Below are 15702 nucleotides of genomic sequence, written 5' to 3'. Positions count from 1 at the left end.
AAACCTATACTGCCAGTATCTATGGGTGTGTGTAAATAACTTCCACCAAAGGGCACAACCCTTACAACTAAAACTCCCACTGCCTTCAGACAAAATTACAAACATATAAACTCTGACCCTATGAAATTCTGAGTGTCCCGAGCCAAAGGGGACCTGAATTTTGCAGGACTGGTCTGAAGACTCAAGATGACTCTGAAGATATTTTCCCATGTCTAAGCTACACCCGCCTGCCTCTGCCTCACTCAGCCACAATCAGCATGTCAATTCTGCCCCTCTCCTATGGAAAATGTGATAAAACTTTACTTTCTATCAGGCACTACACAGAATTTGCGATCCCTCTGCGTTGCATGCAAAGTATCACAGCGGTTTAAATCCCAAAGCGCTCAGCCATGCACAGGAACACAGGGAGCGGACGCTACGATACTATTCTGAAACTCTTCTGTTACTACTGCTCTCTACCAACGGGCCTTATTACAGTGTTTTAGCTTTAAATGTTATCAAATTAGTGAGCCAGGCCAAGTAAATAAGTCATGTTACTCTGCAGTAAACAGCACTGCCAAAAAGCTAGTTAGGTTTTGATTACCAGCAGAACTCCACAATCAATCTGTTCATTCAATGATCCCAAGAATACAGATTTTTAAAATGAAGATGAGTCTATTTCGGGGAGGAGGGGGGGGAACCCTGACTAATTTGCAGAATTAAGAGGATTAACACACAGACCACACAGAAATATTACAATAATCTTCCGCAAACACCAGGATCTCCCAAAGAGCACAGCCCTGCGAGCAGGGCACACGATGCAGGGGAAGAGAGATGGTTTCGGAGCTAAGAAATCATGGCAAATGCCAAAAAAGATGCATTAACCCAGCTTCTGTTGGGAGACGGCCTAACGCACTCTGCAGCCTCTGCTCCTGCGAGGACACAAAGAGGGGAAATGAATGGAAATGCTGGGCAGGACTGCGGAGAAGTGCGGGGATTAGGAATGTCCCGGGAGCTGCAGACCCCACTGAACGTGCGATAGGCAACCCTGCACAGCATACCTCTGCTCTTGCGCTACTCACGACTGCGCAGAAAGGGGATTGAGCCCTATATTGCGAGTGCCTCTAACGTGACCCCGCTGCGAGCAGAGGAACCGCCCGCAGGCAGATTTAAGCTGTTTACCTGCCATCGCTGCATGTATTAACATATAACAGCCTAAAACCGGACTAAGCTTTTGGCTGGGGTAAGCCAGCATCGCTGCACTAAGCCAGTGGAGGAGCCGGCCTCGAAAGTGTTAATAATCTCATTGCCTGGAGAAATTCTGCAGCTAAGAGGATTGCTCCTCTGCTGTGCTGGCGGAAGCGAGAACAAAACCAGGCCCAAGTCTAATTCAGCATTGTAAATACCATTTTTGATTATTCCTCTTCTCTTTCTTATTAAAAAGGTAGCCAGCACCTAAAATGACCTTGGAAAATACGACCATCGGTGCAGATACCAACGGAGCTTAAAGACCCCGTGGTCGCGCTGCTTCGCTGCGCTAGGTGAGGGAGGGCTGTAGAACCGTGGCTGAGATCAAGCTCAGGACAACAGTGCTGAGCGTTTGCTCCCGTTTGTACCAAAACGTAGGTGAATACAGCACCGATTTAAACAGGGTCTGGACCCCGGTGACCCCCATGTACTCATAAACTCTGCCGCTACTGACCCGCCAGCAGCACCTCAGCCGTGCCGAGAGCTGGCCTCAGGGGCAATGCGCTGCTTCAGCTGCAGCCTGGCGAAGACAATGCACGACCGCTCAAAACGTAATCCCAATTTTTGCGGGGCTAGGGCTTGGCACATCCCCTTCCCTCCTTGCGAACCAAGGGCCCCGCAACTCACCCCCCCCATCACAGGCGCGCACTCACAGACGTGAGACACGTGCGAAGGTGCCGGCGGCATTGGGTCCCAATGCTGCTCTGCTGGCACGGGGAACGGGAACGGGAACAGCTCCCACATGCTGCGGCTCCCGCCTGCAGCCAGCGTGGGTCAAAACAGGCGGAGCAACGTAAAAACCCTACTCTCGATTATTTTATTGCACATGGACTAGGGAGATTCGAGGAAAGCAGGGAGGAAAAGAAAGTTTTTACACTTTTTGCTTTCCCCAAGGTAGTTGCTCTTTTTTTTTTTTAATGTCAACTGTTAATTTGTTTAAAATGTGGCTTGGTAAAACTAAGTACGAGCAGATCAAACGGAAATCAGTACTTGTGCTAATTACAGCCTTTTGAAAATTGGAAATAATGGCCCAAAGGGTACGAACACACCAACTGTGAATCATAGGGAAAGGATGAGGGAAAAGGCAGTGTGGGCATTGAAAAGAACAGTCCAGATGAGCTCTGGAAATTTAACTGCTCGTGGAATAAATTTCAACACAAACGAGCAATGCACTCGCAGGCCCGCTGCAGATGGAAGCGACAGTCTTTTGTTTTATGTTTTGTTTTTTTCTCCCCATGCCTGCTTGATGGGTGATTTGCGTCTGGTGCTCTGCGCTGCAAACTCTCCCCGGAGCGAGCACGCGCGGCGCCCGGAGGAGGCACTGCTGTGCTCCGTGCATGAATGAGGCATTCTCAGTGGATATGGGTCATGCTAGTAGATGTACACAGTAAGATTATTTGACTCTAATTCATGCCACTTGATATAATGTGATAAAACATTTGACATGAGAGATAAGTTCCATTTTAATCCGATAAGGTACAGGGGAAAGAAAGAGTGGGAATTGTAAAGGAGGAAGAGGTTTCTAAGGGACAGGTAATGCGCAGAAAGAGAGGTATCGAGTGAAGGAGGAGGTTGGTTGGGAAAAAAAGCAGCTTTCCCTGCACACTGAGGAAGCAAACGAGCGAGTAAAGAAAGCGAGGAAGGTTGTTACAGTTCCAGAGCTGGGAGACTGAGAAATGGCACTGCTGAGAGATGAAAGGAAGGAAAGTAGGAACAGAAGCTGCTTCAAACAGAAATCGATATATAGACAAATACCCTAAAGGAGACTGAAACACTAATGCTACAGGCTGGCTGTCAACAGAAAACCTTCGCTATAGAACAGCTACAAGGACAGAAAGGCTGTAACGCAACAAGAGCAGCAGAAACAGAGATACCAGTTAACATGCATCCAAATCCAAAACAAACGGGCATCACAGGTCACTGTTCTCTTACAGTCCAATGAATTTATCTTGTGCAACAGAAAAATAGCTCTGAACATCTGGGTCAGTTCCTACCATGCCACCTTCATCAAGGAGACCATGTCTCAACTTTACCTTTGGTGTCAGACCCCACAAGGTGGTCCTCCCGAAATACCAAAGTCCATTCCTAATCAGCTCTGCCTTGGTTAGTTTCTAAAATTAAAATTTAGTACACTTAATTTGCTGTCAGTTTTGAAGTGCTTGTCAATGAAACACACTGCAAAATGTGCAGAAGAGATAGCCCTTAGCAAATGCATCTGCCAAAAACCTGGCTCAAATTTTAACAGTGAGAACAATGACCGAGATGTTCTGTTACAGAGAGATTTTCCACAAGCTTAAACATAGTAAAGGGCTCTCTGAGAAGATGCTGTTCCCTTAAAATCCACATACAGACAGACCAAGACACAGTAGACTGGAGTAGAGATTTAAAGCAGGCAGAGAGCAGATACGAGCCTTAGTCAGAAAGAAAGGAAAGATTTATTTATTTTTTTAAAGCTATAACCAATAAATTTTCTCAAAATGTGACTTATCCTCCTGTCTTATTTTGTCACATTTTGGGTCTCTCCTGCTTGGTGTCCAAGGAGGAGAAGGCATTTACTTACATCAAATAACCTTTCTATATACATCTCCTCATTGACCTTATCACGCAGGACATCCTGAGAGTGGCGGACAAATGTCACATAGGCATCAGCAACATCCATCCCCGGCTTCTGCATGGGGGAGAGAAGAAGAGAAAGAGAGAGAGAGAGAGAGAGAGATGTGAATAGTTGCGCGGGGGGCAGCTCCTCTGTGTAGCCTCATCGCTGCTTTTCCTTCTCCTCCATCTCCTGCTGTCCTCCTGCAGTTCGCGCTTTCCTTACCTGTCGGACACCAAGTCCCGCTGCTTTGCGCCCCGCGCCCAGCAAAACACTGTGTGCAGCAGAAGATCATGCAAAGATGCTTGCTCTTTCTCTTCTTTGGCCTAGAGTGAAGCTGGTCGGAGGAATAAAGCTCTTCCTCGACATACCGATGCCGGGAAGTTGTCTTGCTACCTTTGGTGCTGTTGACCTAATGAGTGAACCAGCGAGCCGGGCTGGGGATTTGTGGCTTTCTTGGGTGATCTTCTCTATGCAAGCCCTCTGGTTTCTGAAGGGAGAAAGCTAACAGCCAGAGCTGGGCTCTTGGTTCTTCTTCTACGGTGTGAGGATGTGTGCAGTAAGCAGCTGGCGTTGCAGAAGGCCAAAATCACCTTTCTTTTTCTGTGTAGACCCCTGACTTTAGCTCACATGCAGTGCTGCTCTTAAGAATAAACTGGGTAAGTGGTAAGTCAGGGAACGTACGTCTACAGGAATGTTTAAGCCGCTGCTAAACTGCAGAAAGCCTCCCTGTGCTGTCACATCTCTACAGCTCTCTGCAGAATTTAACTGACTTTAAACAGCAACCTACAAGCATGCAAGATTTTAGGATAACAGCATTTCTTTATCGAAAATGGGAATTGAGGCAGTTGGAAAGGAAAATGCTTTAAAAAAAATAAATCCTGTTTGCGTTCACATTGCTTGATATATTGGAATCAAACTTACCTCAAAGGAAATCCATTAAAATACTGTAACATGAGTCATTACAAGAGCTGCCACAAAATCTTAAATTTCCATGGCACATTGTAAGTTTGTTAATAACTAGTGTCATTAGTTTCTATTACTGTGATTTACCTCAGATCAGAGAGTATCATTTCTCTGCAAGATACGATTGTCAGCCGCTGTAAATTGAAGTTAGTTAACACATCTGTGTAATTTCCAGGGTGAAAATGAGGACAGTTTGGAAAGCAGTAGGAAGGGAGTTTTTTAATACAAAGCAAACAATTATCAAGCAAAGGGCCAGTGCTTGGCCCTTGGGAAGCCAGTAACATTTCTTAACACCTACTGCAACAATGACAAGGTATTAATTTGAAAAACAATGAGGACAACACAAATGTGGCAGTAGTCAAGTGTTACACTTTCAAGCAATTTTCAGCACGCCGATCGTGCCCATTTCAAGGTGGCATTAAACGGATTGGTTTGTACCCAGACAACTGCAATGGCGTTTGCAGAATTAGATTTAACCAATGGTTTTCTGTTCAACACCAGGACTTCCCCTCTGTCCTCTAAAAGAGGAGCCTCTAACACAAAAGGTTTTTCTTTCTCCTTCCCCCAGAAAGGCAGTGGCTCACGGACCACGGGGCATCCTCCCACAAAGGTCTGGGAGCTGTGCGGGGCTCGTGGTTGATTTCATCAAAAATTTTGGGGCTGTCAAGAAAGCTGTTGTAATGTGGCTTCATTTCCAGGGGGAGGTGGGGAAACAACCACAAAATAACCCAGATGAATATTTCTGCTCCATTTTATGCAAGAACCAGAGCGCCTGAGGATGGGAGCAGACCCTGCTCCTCCCGCATGGCCGCAATGCTGAGGACCTCCCAAGGGTCGCCCAGGTACAACGAGAAAGAAAATGCTTTTGGAAAAGCTTAAAGGGGTTATGTAGCATTTTACCTAGGCTGCTTCCCTAGAGATGCTTTACTTTCCAGGAACGCAGAGGCCTCAGAGAAGGCCATGCTTTACCCTAAAAGTTACTTAAAATAACTATCCTGTGCTCAAATTCCTGATGACTACGTATTTAAGATGCATTGGAACAACGAGGAGCTTTAACTGACGGATCTCCACATTTTCTAGGGCTAGAAATGAATTCTGAGTCTCTCTTTCTAATGCTCTCAATATCTTTTTTCTATTACTCCAAGAGAACAGGATGCCGATCTCTGCACTGGGATATTTTAAACCAAGCAAGATCTCTTACTGTTCAAGAGTTTCTCTTCCTCATGCTGGGCTAAAGATACAGCAATTTGGTAGGAAAGGTTTCTTTTGGGCTAAAGGGATAGAAACGCTGAATGCAGATGATGTGGTCCAAGATGTCTGATAAATTTATCACGTTGTCATGTGACAGCATGCAGAGCAATCGCATCCACATTAAATGTACATATACACATTATACATACAGGTCATCAAACTCAACTGAGTTATTCTTGATTTACACTGCCCAGTCTAACTGGATGCAGGAACTGGTGTGGTATATTAAGATCTACCTTTTTTTCATTTGTAACTGCTCAGGATCTTTCTGCCTGTAAATGTTACAGTAACCCCTTATTCCAGCCAACATTCATATATTACACTTCAACTCAATTTAAATGTAAATTTCTGGCAAGTTAAGTGCTCTGTCTAAGAACATTAAGGGCTCTTTTCCTTATGAATCAAGGTCTAATTAGAGGAGACGATGTACAGTTTTCCTATACCAATTACAGAAAAATGGAAAAAATTATTTTCATTAACAATTTCCCAAACACATGTTGCTAGCTCATCACCATTTCCCCAAAGTAATAAAAAAGTCATTTTCCGAAAGAGTAAAATAAACCAACAATTAGAAGAACAAAAATAAAATAGATTAGCTAATGTGTTAGATGTGTGTTGGCTCAGTTCTAACATGTCTGGACCTTTTTGTTTGGAAATTATACTGTATTTGTACAAGTCCAAATGAAGAATTAACAGAATGCACTGCTCCCAATTTTTTTTTAAATGTGATACAAGCCAATTGCATAAATATGGTACCTTTTTGACACCATCTGCAAATTATTGCCTAAACAGCCTTGTAAGTCTCCATAAGAGGGTAACTGCTCATTATTAACGTCATGGAGATATTCTTTCCAGTTCAAATGTTAGAAGTGTGAAGGCCCATGGTTCAATCTTGGCTGTTAATGCATAACGTGGGTTGCTACACATGCCATAAACCAAAGCACGATGCAAATTACTATGACAGAAGTTGTTTAAATTGTGCTTACGGGTACATCCACGTATTTGGAAGCAGCCTTCACCTGTAAAAGGAACAAGAAGAGAGTTTACACCATCAGTACGTTTTCAGGTCTTTGCTTTTTCTTTAAACACCCATAAGAGTTTCTCCAATTAAGACCTGGGACAACATAATGCTGAGTGGGGGAAAAAGGGTGATAAAAACTACGTTTCCTGTCTAAAAGAATAGGCAAGGGCGGTATTTTTGTTGTTGTTGTTTTGGAGAGGTAACTTGACTGCTGCTAAAGCTCTAATAGCAACAGATGATAGTGTGGGAGTTGTGCTTCTCCCTCTTCTACTTCAGCGAGCGGGGGAAGACGGGGTTCGTAAGTAGACATCGTTATTTTCTTCGGAGGCCTCGTTCTCCGCCCGATGCCACGTGTCTCCGAAGGCAGCGCGTGTCTCTCCCGTCGGGAGCCGCATCCCGGGGACCGTGGGGGCTCCCCTGGCAGCGGGGGCACGATGGCACGGCAAGGCTGGCAGGCTCCTGCACCGAGGTGGCCACAAGAAAGCACCAAAAGGACCCTAATTTTGCCCTCTGCCCACAGTCCTGGCCCCGGCGTGCTTCTTCCAGCTTTGCAGACTGCAGCCTGGGACATTACTTTCCACCTTTTTGCTGGCAGGAGCTGGCAGGAGCTGGCAGACTGTGTTGGGGCAGCGTGCTCACGCCATGCCACAGAGAAGCGCCCCAAAGCTCTTCTGCCTCCCAGCCCATAAACAGCTACATCGGAGTTTCCTATGATCTCCTCCCTGCTTTCAAAAGATGTTATTTGAGGGAGGGCATCAGAGGGCGGACGCTGCACTCTGCGGTGTCCTCACAAGCCGGCGGGGGCTGCAAGACCCCAAATTTACTTTGTCTCCGGTTTGCCACGCAGCTGGGTGCGCATCGCCTGGCACGGGAGGTGGGGCGGCCCCCAATGTCAGGGCCAACTTTTCCAGCTGAGCAGTGCCCAGCTGGCCAGAGAGACCTTTTTCCCACTGTAGCATAAGGCACTGTGTCTAGAAAGAGTACGGCTGGGATTTTCCACAACGCTTCTGCTTTTAATTAGGGTAAGCGTTGCCGGCCATCTTTGTTTGGGTGTAAAAGCTCACCTGCTTTTAAATATTTCTAAAGCTACCATTAAAACAGCCTAAATATAACACGCACACAGTTGCATCTTGGGATGAATAAATTATGTGTCCCGAATGAGAGAATGAATGTATGTGTGAGACAGAATGTGAGAGTGGGTGGAAGCACTCATATGGTGTGTGTGGGGGGTGCATAATTAAGCACAATGAGGCGATACAAAAGACCAGACTGGTGGTAATTGCCGAGGTGAACGCTGCAAGTATTGGCAGCGCCCGGGCTGCCGAGCCGGGGGGCAAGAACAGAGGGGAGGGCAGGAGGAGGGTGCCGAGTGCCTGCCGCCGCGATGCGACCCGGGGTCTGGCTGTCGGAGGGGATGGAGGGGGACGGGGCACGTCCCAGCACACGAGTTTATGAAGGAGGTAGCAAAATCAGTGCTAAGACCTCGCTCCTAGCGAAGAGCGAACGCTCGTCTCTCCTCCAGGTATCCCCGTTTCCAGCCGACCGTCTGGACACCTCGCCCTTTCACTGCATTTATCCTCACAACTTTCTTGGGAGGTAGCGAAGCGCTATCCCTTGCTCCTGCCAAACGGGAGCAGAGGAGCCGCAACCTCCATGCGTGAAGGCAGCTGGAGCCCAGCCAACGGCTGCAGCTCCGGAGGAGCAGGCAGTCATGGCACACCCACGCCGGTGTGGAGCAGCCGCAGGCAGGGCTACCAAAGCTCCAAAAGAGCTCTTTTTCTGAGCAGCAAAGCTAAACAGCCGGGAGGACAGCTCAGAAAATGATGCGGCTTGAAAGCCTGCAGAATTCAAGCCGGGGTCCGTGCTCAGGGCTGCACTGTGCCATGCACCTGTATCTTCCAGTATCGTACAGAGCATGAAGTAATGCAGCAGTACCGCAGGAAACCTGCAATCTGAGCGCGGATTTAGCACTCAGGTCCAGCTTAGCGCCACCGTCTCAAGCTGCCTTCTTCCCCAAAGCCAAGAGGCGACAAGAATAACTCAGCCGGCTTCCTGCGATCTCCCCCCTCCACCCACAAAAAAACTGAGCTGCTTCTCCTGCCCACTCCCCTTTAATCAGAATAATTACTTGTTTTTCTTTAAACTCAGATTTGGCTACATTTAGTAAAATTTCCAAACTGCCGGATGTTGTGTGATTTTTGCTAGGCTGCCGTTTTTCACAAAGTATGTGACTTTGCCATGAAACGTCTCAGTTTACCATACAAATTTTGCGCAGAACAAAAATAAGATCTTTTACTTCTGTCTCCCTTGGGTAATATGCAGTCTTTAGTTTTAATTACCGTAGGTGTAACTCTCCGCCTACAGAGGCCATCCAGTTTAAAGGGAATTTTAGCAGCTGTCATTCCTGTGACTCAGTGGATCTGCACATGCAGACACCCAGCCAGGGCCTGGGCTGCTGCCGCCGAGATGCACTTAAATGTAGCAACAAACAGAAAAAAAAAAAAAAAAAAAAGTCTGGCCAAATTTAGAAGGGTATTTTCCTCCCAAAGTGCTCTGCAAGGAGAAGTGGCTAGTGAGAATTTATTAGGACAACAGATGCATTAATTTTATTTTGAATTTCGAGGCAAGAATTGGAAATGAGGATATCCTACTAGGTGATAAAACTGTCTGTCACAAGACCCCTGATTACATGTCACTTGCAGAGCGCCTGGAAAACACGCGATGAAAGAAGTCGGTGGAAGGGGGTGGGAGACTAATGCTTTCTAGAGCTCAGCGGCTTGGACCATCACACTTTGTTGTATTTGTTCAGACAGCGAAAACGTGGGAGGTGGTGCAAGCATGCTGTAACAAGAGAGAGTTTCTCTATTTATCGTTGCAAATACTAAACACAGCAAATCACATTACTACTGCAGGGAAGGGAGACTTTCTAAGCCCACTGCCAAAGGGGTCGGGGCTGTCCCTCAGCCTCCTCTTGCGGCCAGTGCTGCCCAGTGGCTCCCAGCAAACAAGCGGGCCGCAGCGAGAGACGTCCCTTGCCCAGAAAGGAGCAATCCTGGTCCTCTAAAATGCACCCAGTCTCCTTGCTGGGGGCGAGGGCTCAGCACCTTCCTGGGGATGTGCAGACACCATGACTCTCCAGCACAGTAACTATTTGGATGCACATCCCCTCCTGGCTGGAAACTCAGGAAACCGAAGCTGTGGGGCCAGGCTCAAAGGCTGCGGGGCCATCAGGGCGGGACAGACCTTTTCGCTGCTGTTGGGGCAGTTAATTGTCAGTAAGTGTCTGAGGAGCAGCAGGGTGAGGATGCTTGACCCCCATGCACCTACGCACTGCGTCCTCAAGGGCACCCAGAGCTGGAGCACGGCCCCGGGGGTTCACTCCGCAATCAAAGGGAGCAGCACTCGGCAGCGTAAACAGTAGGATGTGGGAGCAACGCAGCATCAGCCGAGGAACAGCTTGGATTCACGGAGAAGGAAGGGCTGCACGTTACACTGTCTACCCGGGCTGATGCTGGTACTTCCGATGCCTGAAAAGCTGCCGCCTCCACATCCTCTGCTGCTGGCACGCGAGCATCTCCTAACCCTCTGCAGCACTGGAAGGAGGGAAGGTATCCACCCCAAGCCATCCCCTGCATCCCCCTGAGCTGGGGCGAGCACAGCCCCGGGGCTGTAACCACACCGGAGTTATCCTGGGAGAAGAGCTGCACTGCGGGGCAGCGGGTGGGACACCCTCCCTTCCACTCCTTCTCCAGCACATCTGAAAAGCCGGGACACTTATTTTGAAGCAGTTTAGGTAAGCTGCCAGATTTTGATTGCACACAGCTGCCTCTGAGCAGAGTTTCTTGCCTCACCTGGCCAGTCTTCCTACATCCATCCCCACTTCCAAACAGATCCTACAAAACTACCTCAAACTCGGCAAAAAGGGCCCAGGAATAGCAAAAAACTGACAATTATGAGTAGCTAAGACAACTCCTGAATGAGATTTTGGAAAGCATTTCCAGTTTGCAGAGCAGCGCCTTCTGCCTCCTGCCCAGTGTCCGTGAACACGTGAGCGCAGCACAGGCTGCGCAGGCGGGCAGTGGGTGAAAATGTTACCGCGACTTTCCAAGCAACCCCAGACACATGCGTTTGGGTGCACACCTGTCTGTGAGCCGAGCTAAGAGAAGCCACACTTGCAAACAGACACTCTTGTAAACTTTCTGGCATGCCTTTTCAGAAGACCTTTGGAAATCAGCTGCTATGTGTTTGTCCTAAGAAGCTGTCACGACACTTTTCTGGAATACAGCTCAGATTGCTAAACCCTTGTGGATACTGAGGCCAGTTTTGTATGGATATGGTTCTTGTCCTGTACCTTTCTAGGAAATATGTAACGTGATGAGCTGTGGATTGGTTCTGCAACGTTAGGGAGAAATGTGGCGTGAGAAGCACACTGTGCTGCGTAACCTCATGGCATTTCTTCCTACCTTGTTCTCTTTTAGAAACACAAAGGCATTCCCTTGATCTCCCTTCGTTTGTTTTTTGCTGCTTAAGATGGTCACTGTTATGGCCAGGAGAATGAAAGGAACATGCCTGTCATGTAAGGTGGCAATGAAGCAACTTCTGCAGTTAGGGAAATTGTGTGTACAGCGCAATGATTTTTTTCAACTTCATATGCATCCTCAACAGAATAAACTCCACCAGCCTGAGTGATGACTGGAGATGCTTTACTCTGTGCTACAATACGATGGCCTGTGCCTCTTGGGTGTTTAAGTGTATCTGCATACGGGTTGTTTGTCTGTTCATGTGGGAGTTACCGTGCTCAAACATCACAGAATGGCAGAATTATTACTAGCTGATCTAGTCCTGGGAGAGCAGGAGATTACAACTCAGAAAGAAAAAAAAAAAAGACGAAAGGAAAATATTGTCTGTACTTACAGTAAATGACAGGAAAGAAGAAAACAAAGTTCCTTCATCGTATCTAGACAGTTTGGCCAAGACTCCTTCCAAAATGGTGACAAACTAAGAAGACAAAAAATACTGCAATTATTTTTAATAATTGAACAAGGGTGTAAAAATCAGCATCAGCTTCAGAGAAGCCAGTGGAGCTCTCAGCATTGCCAAAGGAACGGACAACCTGTCCCTGAGCCCAACGGGCCGAGGAGCAGACAGAAAGGACCACTGCCTTTTGGGTGCTGCATGGTCCACCTCTTGCTGGGTGGGAATCACCCCTCGGTGTCATGGGTGATGCTGGGGCAGGAGGTGGGTGCAGCGCGTGGGGAAGCCAGCACAGCCTCTCCGGACGGGGAAGCCGGTGGTTCTTGCTCCCAGTACGCAGTGTCAAGCACACAGTTAGCTGGGTATTCTTGCAGGAGAATCGAACTGGCATATGTTGGCGGATTATGTTTAAAGGTCTCCACTGTATAATAGGGATGACTTGTTCTCAGAAAGTTTGAAACTAGAGGAAAACACACCGCACCATCTTTCTCCCTACGTACCAATTCCCCTCTGTGTTAGCGCAGCACACCAGACCTACACAACAACCCAAGGGAAATGCTGGCAGCTGAGCTAGAGGAGCCGACTCTGATGAAAAACAATTTCCAAACAATTAAACCTGACATTTTGGAGTGTATTTCCCACTACTGTCACCTCTAAATTAATTTCTTAGAAGAGCATATGGTGATCTTGCACAAGATGAGTTATTTTGTCCACACAACCTTACACGTAGGAGTGGTGACCACCTCCGCGTGCCACCCCAACATCTACGCAGCAGCATTTAGCGGTGCCACCCCCTGACTGCAACTACCCCCAGTGCTGTGGGGTGATGCTGACCATGGGGTGTTACCCCATCAACATAACATCCATTCCTTAAAACCACTTCTGGCCCAGTATGGCAATCCTGCTAGCAGCCTATTACATCTCACGCAGCTCCTAATCATCAAAGAGTCACCATGAAAGGACTGGGAGATGTATGATCTTGCCTGTGAGAAACAAGAAGCCAATTCAACATCTTAATGTGTCACATTTTAATGGAAACGCACATATTAAAAACGCAATGTTAACAGTGAATCACTTCACCTGAAGCCGAAGGTTACCTTTGCCACTAGGAGTGTTATCATTTCTTTGACGGTTTCCTCAATTAGTTCATCTATTTTTGAATGGTACTGGTGCTAAAGAAAAACAAAAGGAGAAGGGAAGGAAAATATTAGCGTTGATCACTGGCAAGAGCTCTACGGTTGTCTGCCTCTTCCCTTGGTAAATCACAATATGCAGTATTAAACTGAAGAATTATGCAGCTTATTACCCTGTGCTCCACTGCAGTGGCCGGTGATGACTTACACTTGTAGGAGAGACCTTGAATTCAGGAGAACCTTACCTCAGTTTGTAAAGCATGGGCAAACCCTGCCCTCTTCTGTGTGCCCACAGCTCAGGAGCCACATGCACACATCGGAGGGGAGGCTTTGCCATGCCTGAGAGCACCAACACCCAGTGCTCCTCGACACCCCGAAGTCCTTTTGCTTCAGTTCTGCGGGCACTATCCTGCTCATTTTGCACGAGTCGCACTCGACAATGAGATACGTCTGTCGCCGGAGGGAAATGGGCAGCCCTTGCCTAGGGCACCACAAACCCCACAGCTCTCGGAAGGGGAGCGGGGAGGATTGGCTGCACCGGGGGAGCTTGCAATGGCTTGAGCCACTGGGGATGACATTGCACCCTTCCCATCTACTGCAGCAAAGCACTGGAACCTGTGTTACACACTGGGCTCAGCAGGCACGTGGCTCAAATTAAGCGCTCATTTAAACGCTTTGCTCAGTGACTATAGTACAGATTGAAAAAACACCCGATGAAGCAAGATGAGTCTTTTTGTCCCATGCAAAAGCCAGCAGGCAGCGCAGCCCCGAGCCCTGGCTGTTAGCAGATCCTGCGGCACGAGCTCAGAACCGGCTGACCAATGCCAGCACCTGCAGCATCTGCGGTTCTGAGTCTTCAACCGAATTTCTGCACATGCCAAACCTTGCTTAGCTTGGGAGCTCTGATGCAATCAGCTGCAATATGGCTAGAATAGGTACTAAAATACAGTCTTCTACTAATTTAGAAAAGACCTGTTTCCAATACAAGATTTAATTAGTGAAAACATACAGTATATTCTTATTTTCAATGGACTGAGAAAATACTGATTATGACTGCTTTCCAACACAAAACATTTGATTTTTCAGTCAAACATTTCAAGCACTGGTGCTAGTCACTATATTCATTACCACTTGGCATTAATATTGTTTTAAAATGTTAACATCAAATCACATTGAAAGAGACAAATCTGCTTTAAATACTAATCAGACTTTGTGAAGGAAGACTGCGAGGGCTTTACAAATGCTAAATGTTGGTCTCAGTGTCTGATCTGCTCTACAGTTTGGGGATCTTTTTCTATGACAGTAACGTATTAAAACAAGAATTTGGAAAAAATAAAATAAAAGTAGGACAGACTTACCCACTCTTTAGCAAACTTTTCAGATGATTGGGGACAGAAATAAAGAGGAAAGTGCAAAAGACAGGAAAAAGAACATATGAAGATAAACAATAAATAAACCAAAATCTTTTAAAAAAAAGGGGGCATATGAGAACAGCAGCGTCATGCACAGAAACAATAAGCAATGGAAAATGAAACGTGATCAAAACCTCCTTTCACTGAAATATCAGAGATCGCTACCTGTAGTATTTGCAGGCAGTAAAACAGGGGGAAGGGACCGGATTGTACCTAACTGCTGACGGTCTCTTACGGTTTTATTTCACTTCGAAGAGGAAGGCAACCTGCTGCCGACAGGCAGGGTTCAGCGCTGGGGCAGCTGCACACCCTTCGCCAGGGATGGATGTGCCCTGGGGTGAGCCCTGCTGCAGGGGCAGGGCGGGCAGGGCAGGCAGGGCGGGCAGGGCGGGCAGGGCAGGGGTACACGGTGCAGCACATCCCGGCCACAGTCCCGTCTGGGGCCACTCAGAGCCTCACCCATGCAGGAGGACAGGCTGGCACCACCGTGCCACAGGCTGCGGTCTGCCGGGCCCACCCGGAGGAAAACACATACGTGAACAAGCAAGCGATATTTGCATTTCCCATTTCCGTGTCCTGCTTTGCAGGTCAAGACATATACGAGTCCCTTCTAGGGATCATAGTTACGATGAATCTGTTTAACGCAGAGTTAGGCCTTATCAGCTCCCAGGATCGACCTGGCTGCTCCCAGCACAGCTGGAGATGTCGCTGCGGGGTGACGGGGACCTGTACCAGCTGGATGGAGCTGCTGATGTCCTCAGCACACGCAGCCAGGATCTCCTAAGGGAGGCGAAGAAGCGGTCGTGCATACATTGCTGGTGCCCTCCCCATGATGTTTTCCTGCTGCTGCTCCATTTTCTGTGTGCGTGGAAGATCTTGCAACCAAGGATTTAGCTAACTACTTTAATTGGGTAAAACACGAGTTTTAACTCAAAAATGGCTAGCCACATGCAAAACAGTACACTGTGAAATGCACTGAATGATGCATTTTGCAATTAAAAGCTTGTTTTAAAAGCAAATAAGAGCCCTGATGGAATAAAACCGCAGCTCTGAGAGCAGGAGAGGACCCTGTGCATGGACCAAGGTAGGGCTCTGACCGTTCATTCCCATTGCGGCTGCCGTCCC

The 15702-nt window shown here is 47.5% G+C and overlaps 1 protein-coding gene across 7 annotated transcripts in view; it reads right to left on the bottom strand.

Moving 5' to 3' along the window:
* CADPS (calcium dependent secretion activator) overlaps positions 1-15702 on the bottom strand; it is a 221161-nt gene that overhangs the window by 18206 nt on the left and 187253 nt on the right. For all 7 annotated transcript variants that reach the window (XM_054838539.1, XM_054838544.1, XM_054838540.1 and 4 more), the window contains 4 exons: positions 13130-13204; positions 11973-12056; positions 7024-7056; positions 3788-3895 (listed from right to left, as the gene is read on the bottom strand). In XM_054838539.1, coding sequence (XP_054694514.1) covers positions 3788-3895; positions 7024-7056; positions 11973-12056; positions 13130-13204 — 300 coding nt within the window. The remainder of the gene's footprint in view (positions 1-3787; positions 3896-7023; positions 7057-11972; positions 12057-13129; positions 13205-15702) is intronic.

This window comes from Grus americana, chromosome 11 (genome assembly GCF_028858705.1).
Source record: "Grus americana isolate bGruAme1 chromosome 11, bGruAme1.mat, whole genome shotgun sequence".
Taxonomy (NCBI): domain Eukaryota; kingdom Metazoa; phylum Chordata; class Aves; order Gruiformes; family Gruidae; genus Grus; species Grus americana.
Note: the sequence above shows the minus strand (reverse complement) of the source record. Positions and strands in the feature narration are given on the sequence as shown.